Raw genomic sequence first — 27,683 nt, 5'->3', positions numbered from 1 at the left:
CATCCACATTCCCCAAACTACGCCCTCCCCATCCACACTCCCCAAACTACCCCCCTCCCCATCCACACTCCCCAACCTACCCCCTCCCCATCCACACTCCCCAAACTTCCCCCCTCCCCATCCACACTCCCCAACCTACCCCTCTCCTCATTCACACTCCCCAAACTACCCCTCTCCTCATCCACACTCCCCAAACTACCCCTCTCCTCATTAACACTCCCCAAACTACCCCTCTCCTCATCCACACTCCCCAACCTACCCCTCTCCTCATTCACACTCCCCAAACTACCCCTCTCCTCATCCACACTCCCCAAACTACCTCTCTCCTCATTCACACTCCCCAAACTACCCCTCTCATCCACACTCCCCAAACTACCCCTCTCCCCATCCACACTCCCCAACCTACTCCCTCCCCATCCACACTCCCCAAACTACCCCTCTCCTCATCCACACTCCCCAAACTACCCCTCTCCTCATTAACACTCCCCAAACTACCCCTCTCCTCATCCACACTCCCCAAACTACCCCTCTCCTCATTAACACTCCCCAAACTACCCCTCTCCTCATCCACACTCCCCAACCTACCCCCTCCCCATCCACACTCCCCAAACTACCCCTCTCCTCATTCACACTCCCCAAACTACCCCTCTCCTCATCCACACTCCCCAAACTACCCCTCTCCTCATTAACACTCCCCAAACTACCCCTCTCCTCATCCACACTCCCCAACCTACCCCTTCCCCATCCACACTCCCCAAACTACCCCTCTCCTCATTCACACTCCCCAAACTACCCCTCTCCTCATTAACACTCCCCAAACTACGCCCCTCTACAAACTCCACACTCTCCACACTCCCCACACAATACCCCATTCCATCCACATGCCCCACACAACCCCACCCACCATCTACCCTCCCCACACTAATCTCCCCATCCATACAACCCCCTCCCAGCCATTAAAATGAATATAAAGTCTGCAATCCTGGATATAAAAACATTTTTAAAAATCAGTGATGAAAAAAATGTACTGGGCTGAATTTGCGGCCCCTACGGGCGGGTACAAGGTGCACGCACATGCCCACAGGGGCCCCACAAGTTCTGGGTTTAGGCATGCACTGCGCATGCACCTAAACCCGGAACTTGCAATCTGTCAAGAATCCTCTTGACAGATTGTACGAATCTGTCAAAAATGAGCATTTACTGGTGGAGAATTGGGCTATTTGCCCAACTTCTGCCCAGCGACTGCCTGTGAAATTATTGCGCCTGATAAAAGCAGGCATAAGGCGCAAAGCCTGCTTTTATCAGCGTAAGACTTTTAAAGGACAGAAAAATAAATGTTTTTCAATAATTTAAAGATTTAAAAACCTGTGAAATAAGGTAAGTTTATTTTTAGATCCTTTAAAATATGTACATTTATTTTTCAAAAAATTTAATTTTGTTTTAAATAATGAATTAAATTCCATTTTGATTAATTTTAAATATGTGATGTTTTAAATATATATATTTTAAGGTATAGTGTATTTTTTGAGGTATTCCCATTCATACTATGGTGATTCCATATATAACGGAATGCACCACAAGTATGAATGGGAATACCCCGACTTTGATTGGTTGGGCCGGCCCACATATCCCAGGCATGCATGTGAAATGCCTATGTCCCTGGGATACGTGGGCCTCTATGCAGAACTATCTGTAGAGGCCCAGGATCACAAGTCTCTGAACCTCCCGGACCGTTTGTAGATTTTTTTCAGGTCGGAACCTCCGACCGCAATTTCTACACCATTATTTGAATACATCGCTCACACCCAGTGTCACCACAAATTAAAATACGTTTATAACCCAAAGTCAACCAAATACACACCCAGAAGTAGTTCAATATTATGTTGCCTAATTATAAATATGTGTCTGGTATGAAACGACATAAAGATTAAAGACTCAAAGAAGCTTTCAGAAGTTATTTTCAGAAAACAATCACTTTTGAAGCAGTTTCATTGAAATATTTTATTTCTTGATTTAAAAGGTTAAGTTTCATTCGCAAAGTTCCAAAACTTGTGACATGCTTTTATTAACCCAAATACAAAAGGTTACATTTTCAGTAAATCTATTTTTCCATTCAGTCATTTCATGTGCTGCCACTATACTGTAATCTGGCAGTAACTAAATCTACATATTTAAAGGCTTGCTTACCTATTTACTCACATTTATTTTCTTGTTGTAATTAACACACGGAGGAAAATATCCCCATGGTGCTGAAATAAAATTTCATGTTTCTCTCCATGAGATTATTTCCATCAATACCTTAACTTCTCGTTCAGCATCCAAGGTTCCACCAACTTGCTCCTGTAGCAAAGCGTATGCCCTCTGTAAAGCCTGATACTCCATGGTGAGCTGGCGAAAGCGAAGTTCAGTCTCTTCTTTTGCCATTCCCTAAATACAAAAAAATAATAAACACATTCTGAAGTTGCAGTTGTCTACCACCTCAGTCATAGTTTGACCAAAATATCAGTGTTGTGTTTTCAGAAATAACACCCAGGACAGGGCTAGCACAGGAGTGCCCTGCATGGTTCATTATTGTCAGTTTACTGTAAAACCTTTAACATCCCAAATAGTATAAAAGTTGATCCATCTTGGTGATTTGATTTTTTTCCAGCAGAAGTTTATGTTTCATTTAAAAGTGGCACTGATTTCTCAGGAAGCGGGAGGGTGTCGAGCACTGGTGAAGTGTTAGCTGTTCTGTTAAGAGCAGGAAGCAGGATTGTGCCAGCCATGCTGGTAAATTTCTGATTTTAATTATGCCATTAGACGAGCTACTAAGCTGAGCTAAGGTATTTTCCACCAAGAGAGAATGAATAGTGAGAGATGTATCACCCTGCAGGACTGTCACTTAATTCAAAGGCACCACTTTCAGTGTGGGACCGACAAAGGTCTGGTTAGTGGTGCACTGTCCAATCTCTTCACATGCAAATGGCATGTGTAAGGAAATCAGGAGAAAAACACCTAGTATACCTATATATTGATGTATAATTTAAAACACTCATGAGAACATTAAATATGCACACACTTTCTTTCCATCACACTTCAGGTATCACACACTTAGGTAATTCTTGACTTTGTGCGATAGTGTAAAACTCTCCTGATTTTTATTTCAAAAGTCGCCGTCTCGCTATCACCTGTTTTACACTATCGCACAAAGTCAAGATCTACCCCACTGTCTGTATTCCAAAATAAACTTTCTTTACAACCGCGTTCATTTATACAGCTGCAGTGGGTAAAGAAAGCACAAATTATTGTGGCCTACCGGATTGTAGGTCAAAAGGCAGTGGCAAAAAGCAATGGGATTGGAGATGGACGGGATGAGATGGTGGGATGAAGAACAGACCAGTGAGTGATTGAGTGAGAGAAGCTAAGCAATCAGCAGCAGCAGATATAATGGCCAGCAGCTGGGGCAGCCATTTAACAAATGCTGGGCGACGAGAGTCACAGCAGCAGCGGCAATACTGCCACTAAACAGCAAAGGCTGGCAAGTTGGATGGACTGCAGTTGCCCAAACCCATGCTACTTGGCAAAAACAAGAGGGGGTGTGATGGTGTGGGGGGGGGTGGTGAGGGTTGAACCCAAAAACATGGGTGAGTGCAATTTACCTTTGCCAAGATATTGGCCATTCTGCAGGAAATGCACTACTACAGTGCCACTCTGTGACACATTATAAGTACTACAGTTAGAATTGACACAAAGAGCTTGGCCTAAAATTTGGTTTGCACCAGCTTGCCAGCACGAACTCGGGATGAACCCTGTGGTAGAATGGGTAAACCTGAGGCACAACTGATATTGGGCCTCTGGTCTCATTTACATGAGGCTGGCGAGCTGCAGGTGCCTGCTGGGCATCCCCAGGCAGCTCGCTGGCGAAGAGGATTTTAATCACTGTAACTATTTGTACTGCACTTTTTTTTAAACAGATATGCATCTGTCAAGCCCACCCCCCCCCCCACCCCCCCCCACCACATCCCATGCTGCGTTGTCAAGTTCCTCCCCCACTCCACCGGCCCCAAATCATTCCCTCCACATGGTGCCAAGAAGCAAAACCTGAGGCTCGAGACTCTGCTGAGGCCCCGACTCTCTTCGCTCGCTCAGGCCCTGGCCGGCCACGGCGGGCAGGCAGCCGAGAGTGGTGGCCAGGGAGTCAGTTAGTTTGTGGATTTGTTTGTGAGTGCGCTGGAGGAACATTCTTTTGCACTGATGGAAGTTGCTGCTCTGTAATCGTGCACCTGAGGCCCGCAGCTAATCAGACCAAGGAAACAAAAGGTTTGGGGCCGAGAGGGGGCTGGAAGAGAGAGAGAGATTAGGGAAGGGAGAGGGAGAGACTGGGGGGAGAGAGAGAGACTGGGGAAGGGAGAGGGAGAGAGAGACTGGGGGGAGAGAGAGAGAGACTGGGGAAGGGAGAGGGAGAGAGAGACTTGGGGGAGAGAGAGAGACTGGGGAAGGGAGAGGGAGAGAGAGACATGGGGGAGAGAGAGAGAGACTGGGGAAGGGAGAGCGACTGGGAGAGAGGGGGAGAGAGACTGGGGAAGGGAGAGGGAGAGAGAGACTGGGGGGAGAGGGAGAGACTGGGGAAGAAAGAGAGACTGGGAAAGAGGGAGAGAGAGAGAGAGACTGGGGTAGAGAGAGAGACTGAGAGAGAGGGAGAGAGAGAGACTGGGGGAGAGAGAGAGACTGGGAGAGAGAGAGTCTGAGGGAGAAAGAGAGACTGGGAGAGAGGGAGAGAGAGAGGCTGGAGGAGAGAGAGAGACTGGGAGAGAGTCTGGGGGAGAGAGAGACTGGGAGAGAGGGAGAGAGAGAGGCTGGGGGAGACAGAGAGCGATGGGGAGAGAGAGAGACTGGGAGAGAGAGAGAGACTCAGGGAGAGAGACTGGGGGAGAGAGAGATTGGGGGACAGAGACTGGGAGAGAGGGAGAGAGAGAGGCTGGGGGAGAGAGAGAGAGACTGGGAGAGAGTCTGGGGGAGAGAGAGAGAGACTGGGAGAGAGGGAGAGAGAGAGAGGATGGGGGAGAGAGCAACTGGGAGAGAGAGAGAGACTGGGGAGAGAGAGAGACTGGGAGAGAGGGAGAGAGAGACTGGGAGAAGAGAGACTGGGGGAGCGAGAGACTGGGGGAGAGAGACTGGGAGAGAGGAAGAGAGAGAGGCTGGGGGAGAGAGAAAGACTGGGAGGGAGCGTGAGAGAGACTGGGGGAGAGAGAGACTGGGAGAGAGAGAGACTGGAAGAGAGAGAGAGAGACTGGGGGGAAGAGACACGGATGGGGAGGCGGGGAGAGACACGGGTGTGGGGAGATCAGAGGGAATTGAGGGAACTCAGGGAAAATGGATCATGTTCTTCCAACCCCCAAGTGGATTGATTTATAATTTGCAAAGTCGATGAGACCTTTGGATGGCGGTTCCAGTTACACATTCCTGTGAAACTTCAGGGTGTGGCTTATCCTCCAAGGGGACCAATCATAGACAAAGGGTGGAGCATGGTGGCCATTTTAGCAGTAGAATTAAGCGCATCCGATTTTAATACTACCAGCGATGCAGTTGCTCTCAGGTAGGTTCTGGGAGAGTGGAAGAAGCAATCGGGAAGGACGGGGAGGGGAGGGGGGAAGTAAACCAGAAGCGATGGGGAAGTGATTGGGAGGGAAGAGGTAAATTTAAATTTAGTGGGCTGAATATTTGATCTTCTGCCGCCTCTGTGAGTGCCCCAGAGGGGCGGCAATGGCGGCGGGAAGCACTTCCAAGCAGGCGGCCGACTTCCAGCGCCCCGCCAAGACATTCAGTGCCAGTTCCGAGGAGGCGCGGAGTATTACCGCCCAAAAGAGTCAAGCCGGTGTGCAACACCCCTGGCTGTGACACTGGCTTGATATTTGGTTGCCGTCCGATCCGTAGCACCCCATAGCGCCCCCTAGTGGGAATGCCTGCGGAAGCAGGCATTCCAAGCTGTAGCGGCCACAGAGAGGTAAGTAATGTCGACCTGAGTGTGATTGTTTCTAATTTTTGTGAATTATGTGCAAATTGCTCCCTGCTTGACCTCCTCACATTTCATGTCCTTTTCAATACATTGCAATAACCTTTGCTGCTCTGTGAGTTTGTGTTGCTTTTCTTCAATCTGTTGCTGAAGCATTTGTTGTGGTGTGGTGGTGTGAGTAATGTAGTGGGAATGTTTTTACAGTTTTTTTCAGATTTTATTTTCACGGAAGCTGAGGGTGCTCCGAGGCCGGCTGTTTATCGCGGGATTTTCAGTTGCTCAGCCGGCCGAGCGTCCTAAAAGATTTGTGGAACGCCCCCATTATTGTTCCGATCCACACTTAGGGCCCAGCTGGTAAATTTTGTGGCTGGAGACACAAACCATTTCCTGACACAAAATTTATCGCTCCGCCCGTGCTAACGCTGCAACAGAGGCGCGACCGAATTTCCACCCCGCTAACTGCAAAGTTTTAAATATTCATGATGTACTGGGATTTTTTTTTTAAATCGCTGCAAAAAGAATATGATAAGAACAATATATGACAAGAAATAAATCAGTGTTGGTTGAAAGAAAATCATGTGTACATAAGAACTTGAGAAATAGGAGCAGGAGTAGGCCATATGGCCCCTCGAGCCTGCTCTGTGTGGTATGTGTTGTACTATAAATCGATTCAATAAGCAATTTTTAAACAAATCTTACTTGAAAAAATAAATTGTATATATAAAATTTACAAATAACTGAAAATAAAAATGTTCATTTGAAGTACTCTATGTAATGGTGGTTGTAATCTCTATAAAAGTTTTTTTTCAAAGAATGGATTAATCTGATTTCTGTCACCTCTTCTAGATCATCTTCAGGCGTACAAGGGGTTTGATCCGTCTTGTCAGTTTGGTATGAAATGGATGAACCATCAGAATCAAGTGAGGCTTCGTCATCGTATCCAAAAAAGGTCTCCACAACTGGCTTCTGTAGATAACAAAATTATGACTGAACATGTGGAGCATCTGTAAGGGATTTGCAAAAGCAAGTTGAAACAAACTTTAATTTTCTTTTTGTTCAGCAAGTATCAAGAACCAGGAGCGATCTGCATCCCATGACCCTGAAATTTCTATTGATTCCTGTTCAAAATAATATTGATAAGGACAGTTGGTCTCAGTGCTTTTTCTCGGAGAATTAGAAGGATTTTGTCTCTCTCTTAGGACTCCGCTGAATACCTGCTGCTTGCAGGGTCTGGAGCAAGGATTTGATACCAATTATCCTCATAACCCCTAATTTAGCAATATTAGGAATGTAACGTTTTTAGAATTATGTCAATGTTTTGTATTTAAATTTTTTTCCAGAGGGAGGCAGCACTGAGTATTCCTAACATTTCATCTCTGAGCATAGAATTTGACAAATTATATATTTGAAATAAGGAATTATGTACCAAACAATCCAGTTCTTGTTTTATTTATTGCAAGTAAGGAGATAGAATGTATACAATTCTGAACATTGGAACTTTTTTCATAACAGTGAAAAAAATATTTAAAGATGCATTGCTCAATATTTTCTTAATTGTAGTGTGAGCATACAGTTTTCTTATTTTAATGAAAGAAACTACATCTAAATAATTTTGTGCTTCATTTTAATATTTTTACATCTTGAGACTATCAAAAAAGTTATTAAAATACATTTCCAGCAATCCAATCATAAATATGACCGATGTATTTTTATAAAAATATTACATTTAGTAGTAGAAATGCAATTGGAATTTTAGTGTATAACCCAGATATTAGAAACTATTGAGACATTCCCTAATCTTTTATATACCAGGTAGACAGACACCTGTCCAACTACATCCTATGTGACAGAGGCCAGGCAGTTCATAGATTGTTTTTAAATGATCTTTAAAGTGAAATATCAATCAAAATAGAAGTATTGTTTTTAAACGTTACATGAATAGTTCTGGACCACTGCAGTTTTAAAATATTTTGTGGTGGATCTGAATGTTGATGTAGTAACATACACTGGTCTGATGCATTTAAGGCTTATATTCACACTGGCAACTGCACATTGTCTAATTGCCTCTAACCTGTATGAAGTTTCAGGATGTGGATTATATAAATCTCTTTTAGATATTTTGGTGGAAGGAATCCAATAAAAAATGGCCTGCTGGTAGCATGGAGCCAGGGTTGAACTTCGTAAGGGCACTTAAGAAGATATCTGTAAGTCATTCTGTCAGTCAGGATTTTATGCAGCAAACCAGGCTGATATGACCAGATCTTTATAACTATTTGAAACAACTCCCATTAGTTCTATAATAAAAGCTGGACATGGAATGCAGATCAAACAGCATCTAAAAGAGAAAATTCAGTTGATGGAAATTTCCAGCATTTGTTTTCCAGAATTGGTGCACTCTGTGAGTTTCCTTTTTATCTCTGTTAGTTCTGTTGTTTATCAGTGAGTGACACTGTCAAATGCTGAGGTCAAATGTATGTGATTCAAAATCAATATTCAAAGCAGCTGCAACGTTATCTGATTTATAGAGGAGAAAACATCCAGGTCTATTTATTCTGTGAAAGGAAACCCACCATGTTGCTTCAGGTTCAATGGTTTTCAATTTATAACCAGTAGTTTGCTTTAATCAGTATATCTTGACATTGTGAGACTGATTTTCCTTATCCTAACACTCAATGTGTATCAGTTTCTGGGGCATTAGGATGAGGAAAAAGAAGCGGAGACCTGTAACATTCTGTCTCCAACCACTTTGTACTTGACACACATTTCCTGGGGCATCCCTAGCAAGGACAGAAAGATCCTACCTGATACTGGTGGGAGTATTTACATTTTATATAAATGGCATGGAACTGAAATTCTGCCAGAAGAGAAGAGCACAGAGGTTGTGGGCTTGATCTTTCGGATCAGAGGACGTGTAAAGGGAAAGACAGCTATCCCCTGAAACACCCACAAAGGGAAAGAAGTACATTTTTCTCAACAGATGGATTGCATTGCAGAGCTGGCCAGCCATTTGGCTGCTGTTTCCAACATCATCGATCAGGCCTTCATTTCACTGCCACTGTGTGCTGCTTAAGGCTGACAGCATCACATAACTCCCCTGCCTCAATTTGGAGCGAGTGCTGATTCCCAAACAGTAGTCTTGTCTAGCACTTGCCCTAAACACTTAAAAGAGCAGAACCCAGGAATACAGCCAGATTCTGCCAAAGTATGCTTAAAATATACTGCCCAATAGGGCAGGGAAATTGTCCTCCTTTTCTCTAAAAACGCTTAAAATATCCTACTCTTTGCCATGTTAATGTATAATCTTTTTGTTTAAGGTTCTGATGCCTCATTGAAATAGTATGTCAAGTAGACAAAAACACAGCCTTTGGTTTTACCTTGCTCGACTTTGTAACTTTCTTCCTTTGTTTTCTGTAATGCAGAAGCTTATCCCGATCCTGTTACAAAAACAGATGAAGTTCATTCAGAACTCTAAAGTATTGCAAAATGTACATCTTGCAGTGTAAAGTACATTGGGTTAGAACCTCCATTTTTTTTTGCATGCTTAACGCCCACTTAACGCTCATTTTACCGCTGAAATGAAGTATAACGCCCATATATTGCCCATTTTGGGCATTTTTAGGAAACTTATCGCCGAGCGTTGCTTTCCCCAGGAAAAAATATTACGGCCCACCCACTTTTTTGGGGCGGAATCATGAAAATGGGCGAAATCAACGCCCATAATATCGCCCAGCGTTACTTTCCACACAAAATTAATGCCAAGATTCAATAATATCGGCCGCCACATTTTTTTGTCGTAAAAAGCACATTTGCGAAACTAACGCCCAGGAGATCGCCCACCGTCACTTTCATCACCTCACACACATATCGCCCACAATATTGCTCGCACACAAAAATGCCCAGAAAAAGTGGAACTATTCTGAACCAACGCCAGCGGTGTGGCTGCCATTTTTAAAATCGCAGGTCGCTTCATTCAAAAGGCTGCCTCAACTTCGGGGGAGGTTGCATTGACTGGAGTTCTCCTCAAGTGAAGTGAACATCTCAACAGACATATTTTCAGACTCTGGACTATTGGGGGTTTACTCCAGATGTATTTTACTGAGGAAGTCATTGCTTCTAATCAATCGTTATTGTACTTTCAATGCAATGGGGCCAGCAAACAATAACTGTGCTTAAGCAGTGCTTCAGATGTCTTGAACACTCAGGAGGGGAGCTACAATACAACCCTGAGCAAGTAGCTAAATTCGTGGTCATGTGCTCAATGCTGCACAACCTGGCTATCAGGAGGGGTCAAGAATTGCCAGAAGGCACTGATGCTCCACCTCAGGAGAGAGAGGTAGAGGATGATGAGGGGCTGGATGCTGATCTAGGGCCAGACAATCAGGCTGGCTATGCAACCATGCCCACGACCCCCTCCAGACTGCAGGAAAGGGCTCGTGGTGGCTACATAGCTGCAAGACTCTTACGTGAGAAGCTGAGATCTGAACGATTTGCCTGAAAGTGCGTTGATGTGAGTGACAACGCTGACACACTGCTGTGTGTGCAGCTCACACATCAATGGTGCCCATCACCTTGGTGCCAGTTAAAGTTTATGTTGATTGATGTTAAGTTGTATTTAACTCTTTCATGTTAAGGAATCACCAGTGTGTAACGGTCCAGCTATCTGAGACAATGCGCAACAAGGTTATGTTGAATAAAAATGTTTTTATATCAACATTGGTCTGAAATCATAAGTATCACAGCCAATAACATCCAACCCCCGCCCTCACCCCACTTTTTCTACCATTGACATCAATCAAATGTTCAACATGTCCAGCAACACAGAATACAAAGGAAAAGCAGGAGGGTGATCCCCAACCCCCCCACATTACAACAAATTGCATACATGCAGACGGAAATATAACACAGCCATCACCTGTGGACATGCACCTCACTTTCCTTTCCCCCTCCCCTTCTTCTCCCCACCTCTACCCCTTCCCCTCCTCGCTCCATGGCGCCTGGCTGAGGAGCTCCTCAGGCGGTGCCTCATTGCGGGGGGATGAAGGCAGATGCGGTGGTTGCACGAGTACGGGAGCGGGGGTGCCGAGGGGGCAACATTCTCTGATGTAGAAGCAGGATCTTGGTCCTTGCTCTCATCTGTCGTTCGTAGTGGTGGTGCGGAACCCAAGGGTGGAGTGCCGCGCTCTGGGACCACTGGGAGGCCTGTGGCAGTTCCTGGCTATCGCATCCAGGGGTGCAGAATGTACTCGGTCATGGTGGCCAGCTGTCAGGATATGCCCCCCAATGCTTCGATGAGCTGGTCACCAATGTCTACAGTCCTCCTGGACAACTGTACCATCTCTCCGCTGTCATGTGGAGCTTGTGGAACAGGCCTGCTGCGTTCACGAGGCCTCCACAGGGTCGGCGCCGTCCTGGGGACAAATGGGGTGCCCTGTGGCGAGGTGCTTGGGGCTGGTACCTCCAGAGTGGAGGCCGGAATGACCGGAGGACCACTAGATGGCCTTGGGGTGGAATGGCTTCTGGAGCGTGGCGATGCAGGTTCCTTGAAATCCGCGCTCTCATCCGTGGAGAACAGACCCAGTGGATTGACGGCGAGAATCTGAGCTCCTCAGCATCAGATGTAGGATCATCCGAAGAGTCGGGCCCCATGTCCCCACCTTCCGGCCTCTGTGGTCTTACCTTGGAACGCACTGCTGGCTGAACTGCAAAACACAAATGAGGTTATTAGAGGAGAAGGGGGTGCTAGGGTCACAAGGTGAGTCCAGCGCTACACACAGCATATGCACGACAAAAGCACCACCGCTCTCAAAATCATCACAGACATCACATTTCATGACCATCAACACATTTGCATTGCAATGATTTTCATTAGGCCATCATTATTTCTGGGACAATTTTAGAAATCATCTGTCATATATGATTGTTCGGAGATGAGTGGGTATGGCATCTATTGACTTCACATCACGCAATGTGTAAGCTTTACTCACGTGGCATCACTTCAGGGACTGCAGATGTGTCCGTGGCTGTCCAGGGGTGCTTCCCCACGAGTGCGAGCACACGCTCCTCCATCTCAGTGATGTCGCTGAGGACTGGTGGCCCCCCACCCGTTCGCCTCTGCACGGACCTCATCATCGATAGCTTCTTCTGTAAAAGGTGACAGGACGACATGGCATGAGATCATTGCGTGATATCATTGCTAGGTACTGTCACAGAGACTGATACAACACATAACCGACAGATGTAATCATGATTATTATGAAAATTATCATTCTTTACCTAAAGACGTGCACCGTGACCGCAGGCTTTGAGTAAAACATTCCCGGTAAAAGTGAAAGACCTCACATTTGATGATAGTCATTCATGACTGTTACAAATCAAATTATATAAATATATAAGTACATGTAAATCAATGTAATACTTACTATTGCGAATCTCACAAGGTCGTTCCATCGTTTGCAGCATTGGTTGCCCTCACGCACCTCTTTGGTCGCCAACGAGACCATCTCTGCTACCTCGGTCCATATCCTCTGGTATGCCTTTGGGGTGGGCTTCCCACGCCCTCCCTGTGTCAAATCACTCCAGTGTAACTCGACCTCCTGCAGGAGGGAGGTATTTTCCTTGTCCGAGAACATCCTGGCTCTTTTGCACCCTCCAATGTGCTCCTCTCCCACCTCACTGCTCTCTCCAGCGTCAGTCTCCACAGCGTGCTGTGATGCCTCCTCCTCTCTCCCCATTATAGGCCAAATTCGGGCAAATATGTGGCTGGTAACAGCTAATCTTTGTTTGCCTACTTGCTGTGAAGCTCTAAAGTCTCCCTCCTTCCTCCCAAAGCAGCCACACCACACCCAGACATGCCTTCAGCCCCTCTGAGCTCCCTCTCTCTCTGTCTCCTCTTCTGTGCATGTCATCATGACCCTTGACCTCCTGAATCGTAGGAATTGAGCGTTGCCATGTCATTGCTAAGGACAGTCACACTTTACGGCAGAAGGTCAAAAAAATTTAATGCTACCGCCCATTTCATATCGCTCGCAGTAACGCCCATTTTCAAAAATGGAGACTAGGTGCTTTGAGAATGGGTGAGAAGCTGTTGATTTGAAAACCCTTTTTTAATGCCCACGCTGGAAATAACGGCCATTTTTGGGTGATAAGCACAAAAGTGGAGGTTGTAGCCCATTGCATTTTATTCACCATAAAATATGGAACATCAAAATTACAACATTATAAAAGGTTTATTCTGGAATCTTGAATTTCAGCAGCAATGATTCATTTATTTGAATATTATTAATACTGATTTTTTTTTAATCAGTATAACTATCATTCAATATTTTCTGATGGATAACATTTCAAATCATATTCCATTAAATGTCAGATGTCATTCGTTTATATTACTGCACATCACTTCTCTTAAATATGTTTAGAGTTTCACCCCATCCTTCTCATTTTCCGTGTAATGTTTCCTCATTTTAAATCCCTTATTTTTATTTTGTTTCTATGCTTGCCAATATAAAGCATCAGCTGGGACAGCCGAAGAAAATATGGTCCCTTCCACATCTCCAGTGTCTAGGTTACTTAACTGATGGTCCAATACAATATGGGAAATAGAAAGTGGGAAACCTTGTGGATACATTTGTATAACTAGACACAAACAAGTAAATATCAAAGTTTCAAATATGTTGTGATGTTGAATCCAAATCTATTTAATGGGAACCTCCCATTGCTATAGTAGATATATTGAGGGACCATTGGTTTTGGTGCCATTAGAAATTGCTGGGGTTGTGTGCACTGAGCAGGATTTGCATTAATTGGACTCTATAGAATATACTGTGCCGCTGGAATCCCGGAAGTTATGCTAGGCGAGGAAGAAGGGCATTGAGTGTGATGGTTCTGGCAATGGTGAGGTGTGGGGCTAAGTACTGAAGAGATTTTTCAAGGCAGTAAAGAAATTATATCAAACTAGATATTAATTTACTCTTTTTAGAAAGGTAGAAGTAATTTTCTGAAAGTGTAGAGTGGGTATGCTGGTTTTGAGCATGTCTGATTGATAGCTAGCAAGCATCTCATGCATTTTTAGTGGCGCTCACAGAAGCAATTTTCATATTTGTAATGAAAGTTGTGTTATGAAAAATGATACCCAATGGATCCAAAAGCCAGAACAGTAGTATAAAATGAACATCGAGAGCAGTTACAGATGAACTAAAATCCTGTCAATTTTTCAACTGACGAGATTGTTTCCCTCAGAGTCTGCATGAGAGCGAACCTTAATTGATAAGCTATGATGGGCAAGGCTTATCAATCAGCTGCTTTCACCAACCTCTTAAAAGCTGACGGGGAATACGGAGTGCAGCTCAAGGCTGTTGTGATGAGTACAGATGTCTTACTAAGAGCACAAAGGATCTTGCGAGATATTGGGGTACCAATGGAAAAGTCAATCTTAGGTGAGTGTATATTCCAGCAGTTTTGTTCACCAAGTAAAAGGGCTCAATTTTCCCCAGTGATTTGCGCCGTTTTTTTTGGAGCCGCCGCTTTTTTTGGCCTAAATTTAAAAATCCAAGTTTCCCCAATCTTTGTGCGCCAGCATAACTCAATTAGTTACGATTTTTTTAGGTTCATTTTTATTTGCCTCATAGGGGGCCTGATGTCTGCGCCAATTTTTCACACTTATGCCAATTTACAATTCTCCTAGGATGGCGTATATGACCACTCCTGAAAAACCTTCTGGGCACTTAAGGAAAACCAGCGCACATTAAAAAACCAGCGCAGAAAGACACCATTATTTTTATGCGAAGTTTTGGAGGGAGTCAAGAACACATAAATATGCATAATCAAGCTTAAATTTTTAAAACTTAAAATGCAGGAAATGAAAGTTTAATGGAATTCTTTAAGTTTAGATTTTTTTTAAACTGTATAGGATTTGACCAGTGCCAACATCAGTGTGTGTATGGGCCGGAAGGATTTTTGGACTTTTAAAAATGGATCTGTACCCTTTTAAAATGGAGACGCACATGGGCTGCATTTCAAAATGGAGTTTGGACTTTAAAAGGACTGATTTTATGTTTCTCTGAAGTAGAGCAGGAGCTGTCTGTCTTTTGGGTTGCCATGGGACCAGTTTCAACGCTGATGTCATGAAAGGCAGAGGCCTTTTCATTTAGGACTTTGTGTGATTTGTGGAAAAACGTCTTTTGTCCATGGAGCCGGTATGTCTGAATGGACAATGAGGTTTGCAAGCCAAATGTAACACCTCTGGACTCTTTCAATGAAGGAGCAATCAAGAACTCAACAAACAGTTAGTACTTCAAGAGCTGCTCATTTACAGAAATGGCCTACCATTGTTTTCATCGAGATGACCAATCCAGAACAGAGACGTCGCCAGGAAGATCAACTAGCATCTCTGTGACCATGGTAACCAGGAATCGACCAGCCAGTTTTGTGTATTATACGGGGTATAAAGATGCTGAACTTTGAGGGATTCAGTGCTTATTTTTCTCTACCATCTGGAACGGAGTTCCCCGCGTGGCTTTGCGTCCGTCAACTCTCCAGGAACACCCGAAATGAGTGCCTCGCCGTACTGCCTGAACGTAACTCTCTAGGCCTGATCGCATGCTTCTGTTCGGCACGGTTTTGTCTTTATAGAGTTGAATCAATGACAAGGGCTGGTAATTATATCCAGCACATACCTCTGAAAATCCCCAGGACCGCCAGCGTGTTTGGCTGCTGAGGAACTGCAAGTGTCCATGACACAGGCTAACGTGTGTGTGTGAGGAGGATTCCAAGTGTGGGTTCTGACCAAAGCAGGAGAGGGGTTTAGTTAGAAGGGTTTTTATTATCTAGGCTTAGATTCTGGGAAGAGGGTTGGTTCGGTGTAACCAACAGGGTAGGTATTTAGTCTAAGATTTTAAGCTTGTGTCCAAAGTCACCTACTCTTTAAGCCGTAAGCGAGGGGAGTAGAGGTTGTCATTTTGTGAGTGTAATAAAAAGAATCGATCTTTGACCAACCTGAACCGTTTTGTTTTGTCTGAGTCAATTATAATCTATCCATAGTAACTCCTTGGGTCTGAATTTGGAGGTTGTGGGGCTTGTGGTTCGCGGTATAATTCGGAAGACCAACCGGGTGGCATCCCTCACGGCCAGGTTACACAGTAATCCCGCTGGGGACGCTGCACATCGGGCATAGGAGAAGACCTACCTGACCTTGGTCTCTCTCTCTCTCTCTCTGTGGGATTATCCGCTAATTGACAGGCTAGGCAGGAACTATTGGCAAAAGCTCCTGCCGTCCAAAGAGAAACAATCTGAACCGGGGAGTTTTAAAGCACGGATTGACTCAAGGGAGAGTCATAGAGACACAGGGCACACAAAACACCCTACAACTGACATGCCACCACTAAAAGTCTCTAAATCGGACTCGAGGGTCGGAGCATCGGCCGGTAGAATCGGTCCTTCACCTGGACACAGGGGCCCGGGGCTCGGCTTGGAAAGAAGTTCGGGGGCAGCGGGGGGCTGTTGGGGGGCTGTGGAAGGTGAACAGAAGGCATGAGAGCCTTACAGTTTGCATCAAATGAAGTCCAGGGGGGGTAGGGGGGAGGTTTCCCGATCATTGCGCCGGCTCAGAACTGGGCATGGTCCATGCTAGGGCATCGACCCTGGGGACAGAAAGAACAAGAACCTTGCCCTGCCTGCCATTTTGAGCTTCTTGCAAAGGTACAAGTTAATCATGGGGGCAATACTGACAATGCCATACCTTATGCAAGCCTTTTGCATGTTGGTGTTGCAGAGGAGACAATTGATTCGACGTCATCATGTGAGGAACCTCAGAGCCCATAGGGTGATGGGCAGGAGGCGTTACCCACATTGGGTATATCGAGACAAGCATTTGTACCTGCACCTGAGTGATGCAGACTGTGTCAAAAGGTTGAGTTTCCGCAAAGAAGTTGTAACTGAGATGTGTGAGTTGGTAAAAGCAGATCTGCAACCTAGAAGCATCAGGAGGACTGTTTTGTCAGTTGAAGTGAAGGTTACAGCTGCACTTTCATTCTATGCATCTGGATCGTTCCATGCCACAACTGGGGATGTGTGCGCCAGTTCTCAACATGCAACACGCATCTGCATTCGGCAGGTGACTGCTGCACTATATGCCCGGAGGAATCACTATATAAAGTTTCCCATGACCACCCAGGCAATGCGTGAGAAGGTTGTGGGCTTCTTCAAAATTGCCGGCTTCCCAAAGGCTGCATTGATTGTACCCACATCGCCTCGCGAGCACCTTTGGAGGATTCCGAGATGTACAGGAACAGAAAAGGTTTCCATTCCATTAATGTGCAGCTCATGTGTGATGACATGCATCGCATCATGTCAGTTGATGCAGGATACCCTGGGAGCACCCATGATGTGTTCATCCTACACAAGAGCGTTATACCTGCCATGTTTCGGCAGCAGCCAGAAGGGCAGAGCTGGCTGCTGGCAGACAAAGGCTAGGCCTCGCCACCTGGCTCATGATGCCCCTACGGGTAACCTGGATGGAAGCTGACCGGGAATACAACATGTCGCATATTGCGAGGTGCGGCGTAATAGAGAGGACCATTGGCATCTTGAAGCAGCCTTTCCGATGCCTGGACCATTCCGGAGACTACTTGCAATATTCCCCTGAGATTGTTGGTCAGTTCACTGTTGTGTGCTGCATGCTGCATAACTTAGCCATCATGACGCAGCAGCAGCTGGTAGTAGAAGACCCACCTGAGGTGAGAGTGGCTGATGGTGATGAGGAAGATGCAGATGAGGAGGAGGAGGAGGACGAGGAAGTCATACAACTACCTGAACCCAGAGCACGACAGCGGAGAAGGGCAGGCCGTTGTGCCCCTTTAACGATTGCTCAAGCCTTGCGCCAGCAGTTCATCCATGAACGCTTTGCTGCCTGAAGGCTCAGCGACAACTATTCAACATGGACCATGTTTACTGTTTGGACCTGTTCCGTAATGTTGCGTTGTGTTAATGGAACAAATGATGGAAATGATTCTTGTTTACTTCAAAAAGTTGTGTTAACTATGGAACAAATAGTGGAAATGATTCAGTTATAATTTAAAATATATTTTATTCAAAAGTTTAACAAACACGTGTTTGTACTTAACTTTAAAGTTTTCAGTTAAGATCACTTACAAATTTTTAAACTTGTAAATTTACATAACTTACAAAAAAGCTTTTAATTTGAGAACAGTTACAATAGTAACAACAATAATAACAATAAAAAACAACAACAGCAGCAGCAGCAAAGGAAGGCTGCACCCATCTTTCCTTCACCTTATTCTAAGACCACCTGCTGCACTTGTTCATAGTGACATCCCCCCTGCCCGCAGGTGGTGGCACAGCGTTTCTCGGGTTGGTACCAAGCTTATTCTTTCGAACATCTCGGGTAATGCACACTTCTTGATGGGGGAGGGGCAGGGCAGGCAGTAATGTGGAAGGCCCAGCTTGGGCCTCTTCAAAGGCTGGTCTGGGGTTTGGAGGAGGAGTGGCAGTTGATTCTGTCAATGGGCGCGGGTGGGCTTGTTCCCTTATTGCAGCAGCTAACTCCGACATTCCCTCCCTCATGTGCCCTGACAGTGTGTCAACTACCTGCGACATTCCCTCCCTCATGTGCACCGACATTGTATCCGCTGCCTCCCTCATGTTCCCGGACAGTGTTCCCATTTCTCATGAGAGTGTTGTTACTTCTCCCGACAGACCCGATACCTCATCACCCACCCCACTGATGGTGTCCAGGAGTGATCGGGTAAGGTCAGTGCTCTCCGCACGCATTGCCATCATCTGAACCTCATCTGTTCGATCCTGTATCTCAGGAGAGTGCTGTCGAGCTCTCCTTCCCCTCCTCACCCTGGGTGTGCCTCACTGCACCTCACTGGGACCCGCAGCCTGGGACGGTGGGACCCTGGGTGTGCCTCGCTGCACCTCACTAGGACCCGCAGCCTGGGGCGGTGGGGCCCTGGTGTGCCTCGCTACACCTCACTGGGACGCACAGCCTGGGGCGGTGGGAAACCATGGAATGTCCCACCAACACTCAAACCACTCAGAGATGGGGCTGGCAGCTCAACGGGCGGCACTTGCACCTCCTCCAAACTGAGTACAACAGTGGGGACTTCATCTGTCACCTCCCCCTTCCCCTCCTCCTCCCCCTCACCCCCATGCTCTTGGTCGGGAAGGTGGGATTGGAAGATGTTATCCTCTTCAAGGCTCATCTGCATCTGAATCTTCTGCATCGTCAGGATTGGCCTCAAATTCTGCAAAAATCTAACAGAACAGACACATGGTTAGCAGCAGAGGAGGGGGCAGGGTGGGTGGCATGAGTAGGCTCACACAGCACAAGCAGCAGGCTGATGAGAAGGAGCACGATGAATGATAGCACATTGCATCAACCAAAGCATGGCTGATGGAGACATCCCCATGAACCGAAGCGTGGCTAGCCTGTGCAGTACTTAACATTCATCAAAGCCAGACTGTGGAATTTGCAGGACTTACCCTCTCCCTCGAGTGTGGGCCCAGCTTGTGCAGTGGTAGTTGCTTTTCTCCAGGCAGGACTCATCAAAGCAGCGACCCTGTCTTCCAAAGGTGTCAGTGGCTGCAGATTTGCCGAGCCTCCTCCTGTCCTTTCCCGTTTGTTATGTGCCACCTTCCTCTGCAAAGATGAAAACTTAACTTTTTAGGGAGGGTGTCTTTCTGCTGGGTGGGACATATTTACAATTGCAATTCCATTGAATAAATGAAAATATTACTTACACTAACTACTTGACCAAGGTCCTGCCATTTCTTTTTGCACTGGCCTCCAGACCTCGGGGCAGTCACCATTGCACAGTAATCTTCTGCAAATTGGTTCCAGTGTTTCTTCATTTCTTTTGATGAAACTTTTATGTGACTTCTGCTGGTGTCCAGCTCCTGCCATCTGGCCTCAATCACAGTAATTAGTGTCTCCACTTCATCCTGTGAGAAATTCTTGGTCCTTGAGCCGCGTTGCATATTGTATTGCAGCTCCAATTTTTTCACTGAAAATTAAAGTTCTCACACACAACTGGCTCTTTCAAAATGGCCGAATGAAGACAGGGAGCTGTACTGGGCATGCACGCCCATAGCAATCACATCAAAAATGTCCTTTTTTTCCCGTGCATGTGCAGGGGGGGTTTGGGGGTCATCGTTTTTTCAGCATTAGGCTCCACCCCCCCGAAGCTAAAGGACAGGCTGCGCAGTGCCAAATTCAAAAAATAGAATGGGGAAACTTGCTACTTTTTTTTTGGAGTAGTTGGGGCCAAGAAAAACGGGCGAAACACTTGCAATATGCCAAAAAACGGCACTGGGGAAAATTGAGCCCAAGGTAACTACCACAGACAAGGGACAGACTCCAAGAGTGTTTCACAGGCTGGAAGAATAGTGCATGAAGCTTCATTCTATTTTCTGTGTTGTAGACTTTTTGGATTGATATAAAATATTGAATTGCATTATGTTCCTGACATAAACAAGGAGATCTGGCTTAACCACAGGAAGTCTTATAATGCTTTGGCCATAACCTTGTAGAGAATGGATTGTCAACCCATTCCTCCCCATTGCTTCAGATCATAGGTATTAAGGCAGATGGTCCTCATTAAGTCCACTATGCTGCATACCTTTAGAGTCAAATGCGTCCAATAGCAACCCATTGGTTTCCTTTGTAATTTCCATAACTGAGCATTTTTCAGCTTTATAAAACTCTTTTGGGATAAGTAGGGTGGACCTCTATTAAGGAATTGCATTTCATTGCCAAGTTTTGGATCCATATTCACTTGTAATGTAGATCAGATGTAGAAACATAGAAACATAGAAACATAGAAAATAGGTGCAGGAGTAGGCCATTCGGCCCTTCTAGCCTGCACCACCATTCAATGAGTTCATGGCTGAACATGCAACTTCAGTACCCCATTCCTGCTTTCTCACCATACCCCTTGATTCCCCAAGTAGTAAGGACTTCATCTAACTCCTTTTTGAATATATTTAGTGAATTGGCCTCAACAACTTTCTGTGGTAGAGAATTCCACAGGTTCACCACTCTCTGGGTGAAGAAATTCTTCCTCATCTCAGTCCTAAATGGCTTCCCCCTTATCCTTAGACTGTGTCCCCTGGTTCTGGACTTCCCCAACATTGGGAACATTCTTCCTGCATCTAACCTGTCTAACCCCATCAGAATTTTAAACGTTTCTATGAGGTCCCTTCTCATTCTCCTGAACTCCAGTGAATACAAGCCCAGTTGATCCAGTCTTTCTTGATAGGTCAGTCCCGCCATCCCGGGAATCAGTCTGGTGAACCTTCGCTGCACTCCCTCAATAGCAAGAATGTCCTTCCTCAGGTTAGGAGACCAAAATTGTACACAATACTCCAGGTGTGGCCTCACCAAGGCCCTGTACAATTGTAGCAACACCTCCCTGCCCCTGTACTCAAATCCCCTCGCTATGAAGGCCAACATGCCATTTGCTTTCTTAACCGCCTGCTGTACCTGCATGCCAACTTTCAATGACTGATGTACCATGACACCCAGGTCTCTTTGCACCTCCCCTTTTCCTAATCTGTCACCATTCAGATAATAGTCTGTCTCTCTGTTTTTACCACCAAAGTGGATAACCTCACATTTATCCACATTATACTTCATCTGCCATGCATTTGCCCACTCATCTAACCTATCCAAGTCGCTCTGCAGCCTCATAACATCCTCCTCGCAGCTCACACTGCCACCCAACTTAGTGTCATCCGCAAATTTGGAGATACTACATTTAATCCCCTCGTCTAAATCATTAATGTACAGTGTAAACAGTTGGGGCCCCAGCACAGAACCTTGCGGTACCCCACTAGTCACTGCCTGCCATTCTGAAAAGTCCCCATTTACTCCTACTCTTTGCTTCCTGTCTGACAACCAGTTCTCAATCCATGTCAGCACACTACCCCCAATCCCATGTGCTTTAACTTTGCACATTAATCTCTTGTGTGGGACCTTGTCGAAAGCCTTCTGAAAGTCCAAATATACCACATCAACTGGTTCTCCCTTGTCCACGCTACTGGAAACATCCTCAAAAAATTCCAGAAGATTTGTCAAGCATGATTTCCCTTTCACAAATCCATGCTGACTTGGACCTATCATATTACCTCTTTCCAAATGCACTGCTATGACATCCTTAATAATTGATTCCATCATTTTACCCACTACCGATGTCAGGCTGACCGGTCTATAATTCCCTGTTTTCTCTCTCCCTCCTTTTTTAAAAAGTGGGGTTACATTGGCTACCCTCCACTCCATAGGAACTGATCCAGACTCAATGGAATGTTGGAAAATGACTGTCAATGCATCCACTATTTCCAAGGCCACCTCCTTAAGTACTCTGGGATGCAGTCCATCAGGCCCTGGGGATTTATCGACCTTCAATCCCATCAATTTCCCCAACACAATTTCCCGACTAATAATGATTTCACTCAGTTCCTCCTCCTTACTAGACCCTCCAACCCCTTTTATATCCGGAAGGTTGTTTGTGTCCTCCTCAGTGAATACCGAACCAAAGTACTTGTTCAATTGGTCCGCCATTTCTTTGTTCCCCGTTATGACTTCCCCTGATTCTGACTGCAGGGGACCTACGTTTGTCTTTACATATCTATAGAAACTTTTGCAATCCGTCTTAATGTTCCCTGCAAGCTTCTTCTCGTACTCCATTTTCCCTGCCCTAATCAATCCCTTTGTCCTCCTCTGCTGAGTTCTAAATTTCTCCCACTCCCCGGGTTCGCTGTTATTTCTGGCCAATTTGTATGCCACTTCCTTGGCTTTAATGCTATCCCTGATTTCCCTTGATAGCCACGGTTGAGCCACCTTCCCTTTTTTATTTTTACATCAGACAGGAATGTACAATTGTTGCAGTTCATCCATGCGGTCTCTAAATGTCTGCCATTGCCCATCCACAGTCAACCCCTTCAGTATCATTCGCCAATCTATCCTAGCCAATATGATTATTAAGCCAAAGGCTTGGGAGTTATACTGTCAGTAGCATCTTTGCAAAGCTAAAGTTTCAGTATAAATGCACCTCAAGACAGTTTAAAATAAATGAGCCAAGGAGACAGCTAGTTCATGGGTGGGACTTTGAAGCCAGTCACTTCTGTGGAATCAGGTTTTTGGAGGGAATCTCTAGTTTGCTGTAATTTGATGGAGCTTTGAACCTGACCTAAGATTTCAGATGAATTTTTAACAAATATGATACTGAGCAACTTTGTCTTAAGTACAGATACTTGGCATGTGACTCTGTCCTTCTCAAAAGTAAGGAGAGTGATGGTTTGAGCCCAATATTGGAAACAGATATAACTATTCTTTATCTGTATTTGGAGCCTGTTTGTGATTCATGCAGTTTGTAGCTGGCCTTAGATTTATACATTTGGTGAGCAGGTCTGGTACATTGATAGGATTTCCTGCCCTTTTTGTTTTCTGATCTTCCCCAGCTACCAAAACATTTCTGCTATATCTTTCATCAGTAGAGATTCAGTAGTACTTGATTCCATATTTTACCTGTGGGAATATAAAGAAATTCCTCCAGCTTTGGCACATTTGGCCTGCTGAAAGAACATAGCCAGGGATAGATAGAACCTTGTGTGCTACCTACTCCTTTAAGAATGTTTCCCAGATACCTCGGATGTCAGGATTGTCAGAAACTACGACATCAATGCGATTATGTGTACTAACTTTTTTGAGTTAAAAATACTGGATGGTGTTACTTACTATGACACTCTTGACATAGCCAGCTGTCTCCAGTGCCTGACAAAAGCAAAGATTGCATGTAAGAATCAGAACGATGGCAGTGGCAGTCAAGCAAAAGGCTGGTTAAAAGTACTACAACTGGGAATTTAGTACAATATCATACTTTTACAGATGTTGTTTTTGTAGGCTTAACCTTTTCCTCATGATACAACTGAAACTGCACATTCCAAATGCCAATATCTAAAAGGTTTCATCCATGCGACAAGAATTGATAAATCATGAGCCTCCTTTTACCTTGTGTCTGTGTCATGTCAGCATCTCTTTCGCTGACTGTATTTGTACGAAACTTTCTTTTTGGAGGGGTACTGACCTTAGCTCTGGCAAACAATTGTGTTGAGCCAATCAGGTGCTGCATGTAAACTACATTATATAGGATATATGGCACAGAAACAAGCCATTCAGCCCAACCAGTCCATGCTGGCGTTTATACTCCACTTGAGCCTCCTCCCGTCTTTCCTCATCTAACTCTATCAGCACAACCCTCTATTCTCTTTTCCCTTATTTGCTTATCTAGCCTCCCCTTAAATGCATCTGCGCTATTTGCTTCAAGCACTCCCTGTGGTAACGAATTCCACATTCTCATCACTCTCTGGGTCAAGATGTTTCTTCTTAATTCCCTATTTTATTTTTTGGTGTCTATCTTATATTGATGGCCTCTAGTTATGCTCCTCCCAACAAGTGGAAACACTCTCACTGTATATATTCTATCAAAACCTTTCAGAATTTTAAAGACCCCCCCTCAGCCTTAATTTTTCAGCCTGTTCATCCCTTCCTGATAGATTTACCCTCGCATTTCTGGTATCATCTTTGTAAATCTTCTCTGCACCCTCTCCAGTGTCTTTATATCCTTTTAATAATTTGGTGGCCAGAATTGTACTCAGTACTCCAAGTGTGGTTTATCCAAGGTTTGATACAAGTTTAGCATAACTTCACTACTTTTCAATTCTATGAGTCATTTGGAGCAAACAGAAAAATAATCTGCTATTAGGAATGTTTCACATTAGAGGATATCAATGTCCATTTGTGGAGTGAGGAGCCATTTCACTTTGCTGAACAAAGTAATCTTTCACTGTAAACTTATTATATCGGAACAAATTTTCTTAACACACTTGAGTTCAATTTTAAAATGTAAATAACATAGCACTGTAATTTTATGTCCCTGTCTGGTCACCTGTTTTTGTGTTGCTTTTAATACTGTTGTGCATATTAAGTTGATAATCAGATGAACTACTAGCGCTGGCACTTAAACAAAAAGCAACCAAGATTAGTGCATTAGTGTAACAATAATGGAAACAACTTGCATTTATACAGTGGCTTTAATGACGCACAACATCCTAGGCACTTCACAAAGGAAGCAGTGGGCATTGAGCACGAGATAGGAGAGGAGTTAGGGCAGTTAACCAAAGGCGTGTTTGAAGAGGAAGGTTTTGAGGAAGCTTTGAAGATGGGGGAAGATGTAGCAAGGAGCAGGGGTTTAGGAAGTTAATTCCAGAGTGCAGAGATGTGTATGAAGGCTCTGTCACTGATGGTGGAGTGCAAGTAAGGAAGGAGGCACAGTCGACAAGAGTTAGAAGAGCAGAGGATGCCAGCTGGGACATAGGGCTGGAGGAGTTTGCAAAGGTAGGATGGAGCATTGGAGGGATTTGTAAATGAGAACAAAGATTTTGAAATCAATGCTCTGGAGGAAGGAGAGCCAGTGATGAGCTGGGATGGAACTGATAGACATGTAGGGATTAATATGGGATAGGATGTAGGCAAAAAAAGTTCAGGATGAGGGAGAGTTAGTGCAGTGCAGAGTTTGGAAGGTCAGTAAGATGAGCATTGCAAAAGCTGAACCTAGCGGTGAGGAAGGTGTGGACGAGTCTGTAACATGTTGCACCAAAAACTGGTCACTTTTTGATCTCGATTATGTCATTGTGAGAGATACTAAGCAAAAGGCTCCAGAGGGGAGAACATTTAAGCACTATTCATCCTAGGCTAGTCTTGCGTACCTCCTAGTAACCAACTAAAGAGAGATGTTGCTGGAAGTAAGGTAGCAGTGCTGCAGCCTCTTGGCTGTGGCAGGTACATGACATGGAGTGACAATGGTGGTATAATGAAGTAGGGAAGAAAATAATACAATAAATGTTATAATACAACACAGTTATCACTTGGAGCGTTCTAATGGATATAATATATAAAGTAACAGCCAGTGAACATTTATCCAAAGGAAACTACAGTTTCCCTTAAATATTTGAACAAAAGATAATTATTAAAATATGTCCTTTAATTCCAAATTCAGAAGAACACCTACTGTACCAGTATATCAGGTTCATTTTGCACATTAGGTATCTGCATGCATCAATAAAAGAGCCAAATTGTGGTGAACTTTGGGCATTTTTATACAATGGCTGAAATCCATCTAATACAGTATAGTATTAGGCAGTCCCTTGTATCAGGGATGACCCGCTTCCACACCAAAAAGGGACGAGTTTACAGGTCTTTCAATGAAGGATCTGATATTCCAGGTCCCGAACTACATATTGAAAGGTGGAAGATGCGTGGATTCTTTTAACGTGGAGTGGCTGTTGTACACCAGCCACCACATGGGCTTGACAGAGCTAGGTCTTGATCCAGTGGCAAGGGTTAACCAAGACTCTGGAGACCAAGCTCTGCAATCCATCTGGACATGGATTGACATTCAGCTGGTAGAGATGGGAGATTTGCCTCATCATCATTCTGGGCTGGATTCCAGTCCATATCCTAGTGTTTGAAACTACAAGGTTGAGATTTTCTTTTTTGGCCCTTTTCTGCAGCACTAAGGGAGCTGTGGATGTGCCTCGACTTTGGCCACTCAATTTCAATTCACCACGTAATTCTTTCAACTCCAGCAGATCATGAAGGAAAATGCATTGGTTCCCACTGCAATAGGTAGACTGTCTACCTAAATCTATTACATGTGCACCATCTAGGGGGATTTTCCTACTGTTCTGTGCTCGGAAACTCAGCAATCTCAAGCCTCAGAACAGGATAGAAAAAGAACTGAGACCTGTTGTGTTAGGTATATGCAGCGATTCTCTATGGCTTCCCCACAAGGAGGAACTTAGCATGTACGTGCAATAGACACGGATACAATGTAGCTATTTTAATAGGACAGAAGAGGATATTCGTGGCCTCTAATCTCATTTTCCTGCTATTCTGCTTGGTGGGCACCCCAGCCCAGGGATACCCGTGAAGACCCTTGCTGACTAGATGGTTTGTGGGAGGGGGGGGGGGGGGGGGAGTGAAGGGAAAGTCTGAAGAATATGCAAGCAAGTGGCAGAATTCATTTTAAGTGGCTCCAGCCTCCTCAGGACATTTTACACCATTTGAGATCTTTTGACTGTTTTTCTCGAGCAGTAGAAAGAAGGCCACAATCTCGATGGCCCACAGCACACCTGCAGATCTGAAAGACTTGCAGCAGACTCAGATTTGCTGTCACATTTCTTGGCTCAGTCATGGGCCAATGGTGAGAAAATGGGGGCAGCTGCCTCGTGAGGTGTGCCGATAGAGGAAAACCTGCATATACGCAATTGGGAATCAGTAGTATTCTCAAAATACGGACATTGCCTATTTTAACCCAAGTCACAAGTGGGCTGTCAAGGCTTATACTCTTGACTGCAGTAGATGAAATATTCGATTGTTCCCTAGTGAGGAGTAATGACAAGAGGTCAGGACTTTAAGGATAGCAGCTTTGGTCGGCCTAATAATTTGAGTACTGCAGTTGTAAAGCAGTAAAAAGACTGGCTAATTGGTAGTGGGAAGGGTGAGAGTAGCATCACAGATAAGCCAGATTATATCCTGTCCTCACATCCAAACATGCACACCTTCCATTGAAGGTTATTAGAATAGAAACTGATATGTTCCCGCTCTCTACTC

The 27,683-nt window shown here is 44.9% G+C and overlaps 1 protein-coding gene across 11 annotated transcripts in view; it reads right to left on the bottom strand.

The window, feature by feature from the left end:
- jakmip3 (Janus kinase and microtubule interacting protein 3) overlaps window positions 1–27,683 on the bottom strand; it is a 599,024-nt gene that overhangs the window by 229,438 nt on the left and 341,903 nt on the right. For 9 of the 11 annotated variants that reach the window (XM_070876792.1, XM_070876782.1, XM_070876783.1 and 6 more), the window contains 4 exons: window positions 23,748–23,783; window positions 9,370–9,429; window positions 6,833–6,961; window positions 2,299–2,427 (listed from right to left, as the gene is read on the bottom strand). In XM_070876792.1, coding sequence (XP_070732893.1) covers window positions 2,299–2,427; window positions 6,833–6,961; window positions 9,370–9,429; window positions 23,748–23,783 — 354 coding nt within the window. The remainder of the gene's footprint in view (window positions 1–2,298; window positions 2,428–6,832; window positions 6,962–9,369; window positions 9,430–23,747; window positions 23,784–27,683) is intronic. The other 2 variants (XM_070876786.1, XM_070876787.1) reach the window with 1 other exon arrangement.

The sequence above is a fragment of the Pristiophorus japonicus genome, chromosome 3, assembly GCF_044704955.1.
Source record: "Pristiophorus japonicus isolate sPriJap1 chromosome 3, sPriJap1.hap1, whole genome shotgun sequence".
NCBI lineage: Eukaryota > Metazoa > Chordata > Chondrichthyes > Pristiophoridae > Pristiophorus > Pristiophorus japonicus.
The sequence above is the reverse complement of the archived record's forward strand: the minus strand, read 5'-3'. Positions and strand labels throughout refer to the sequence as shown.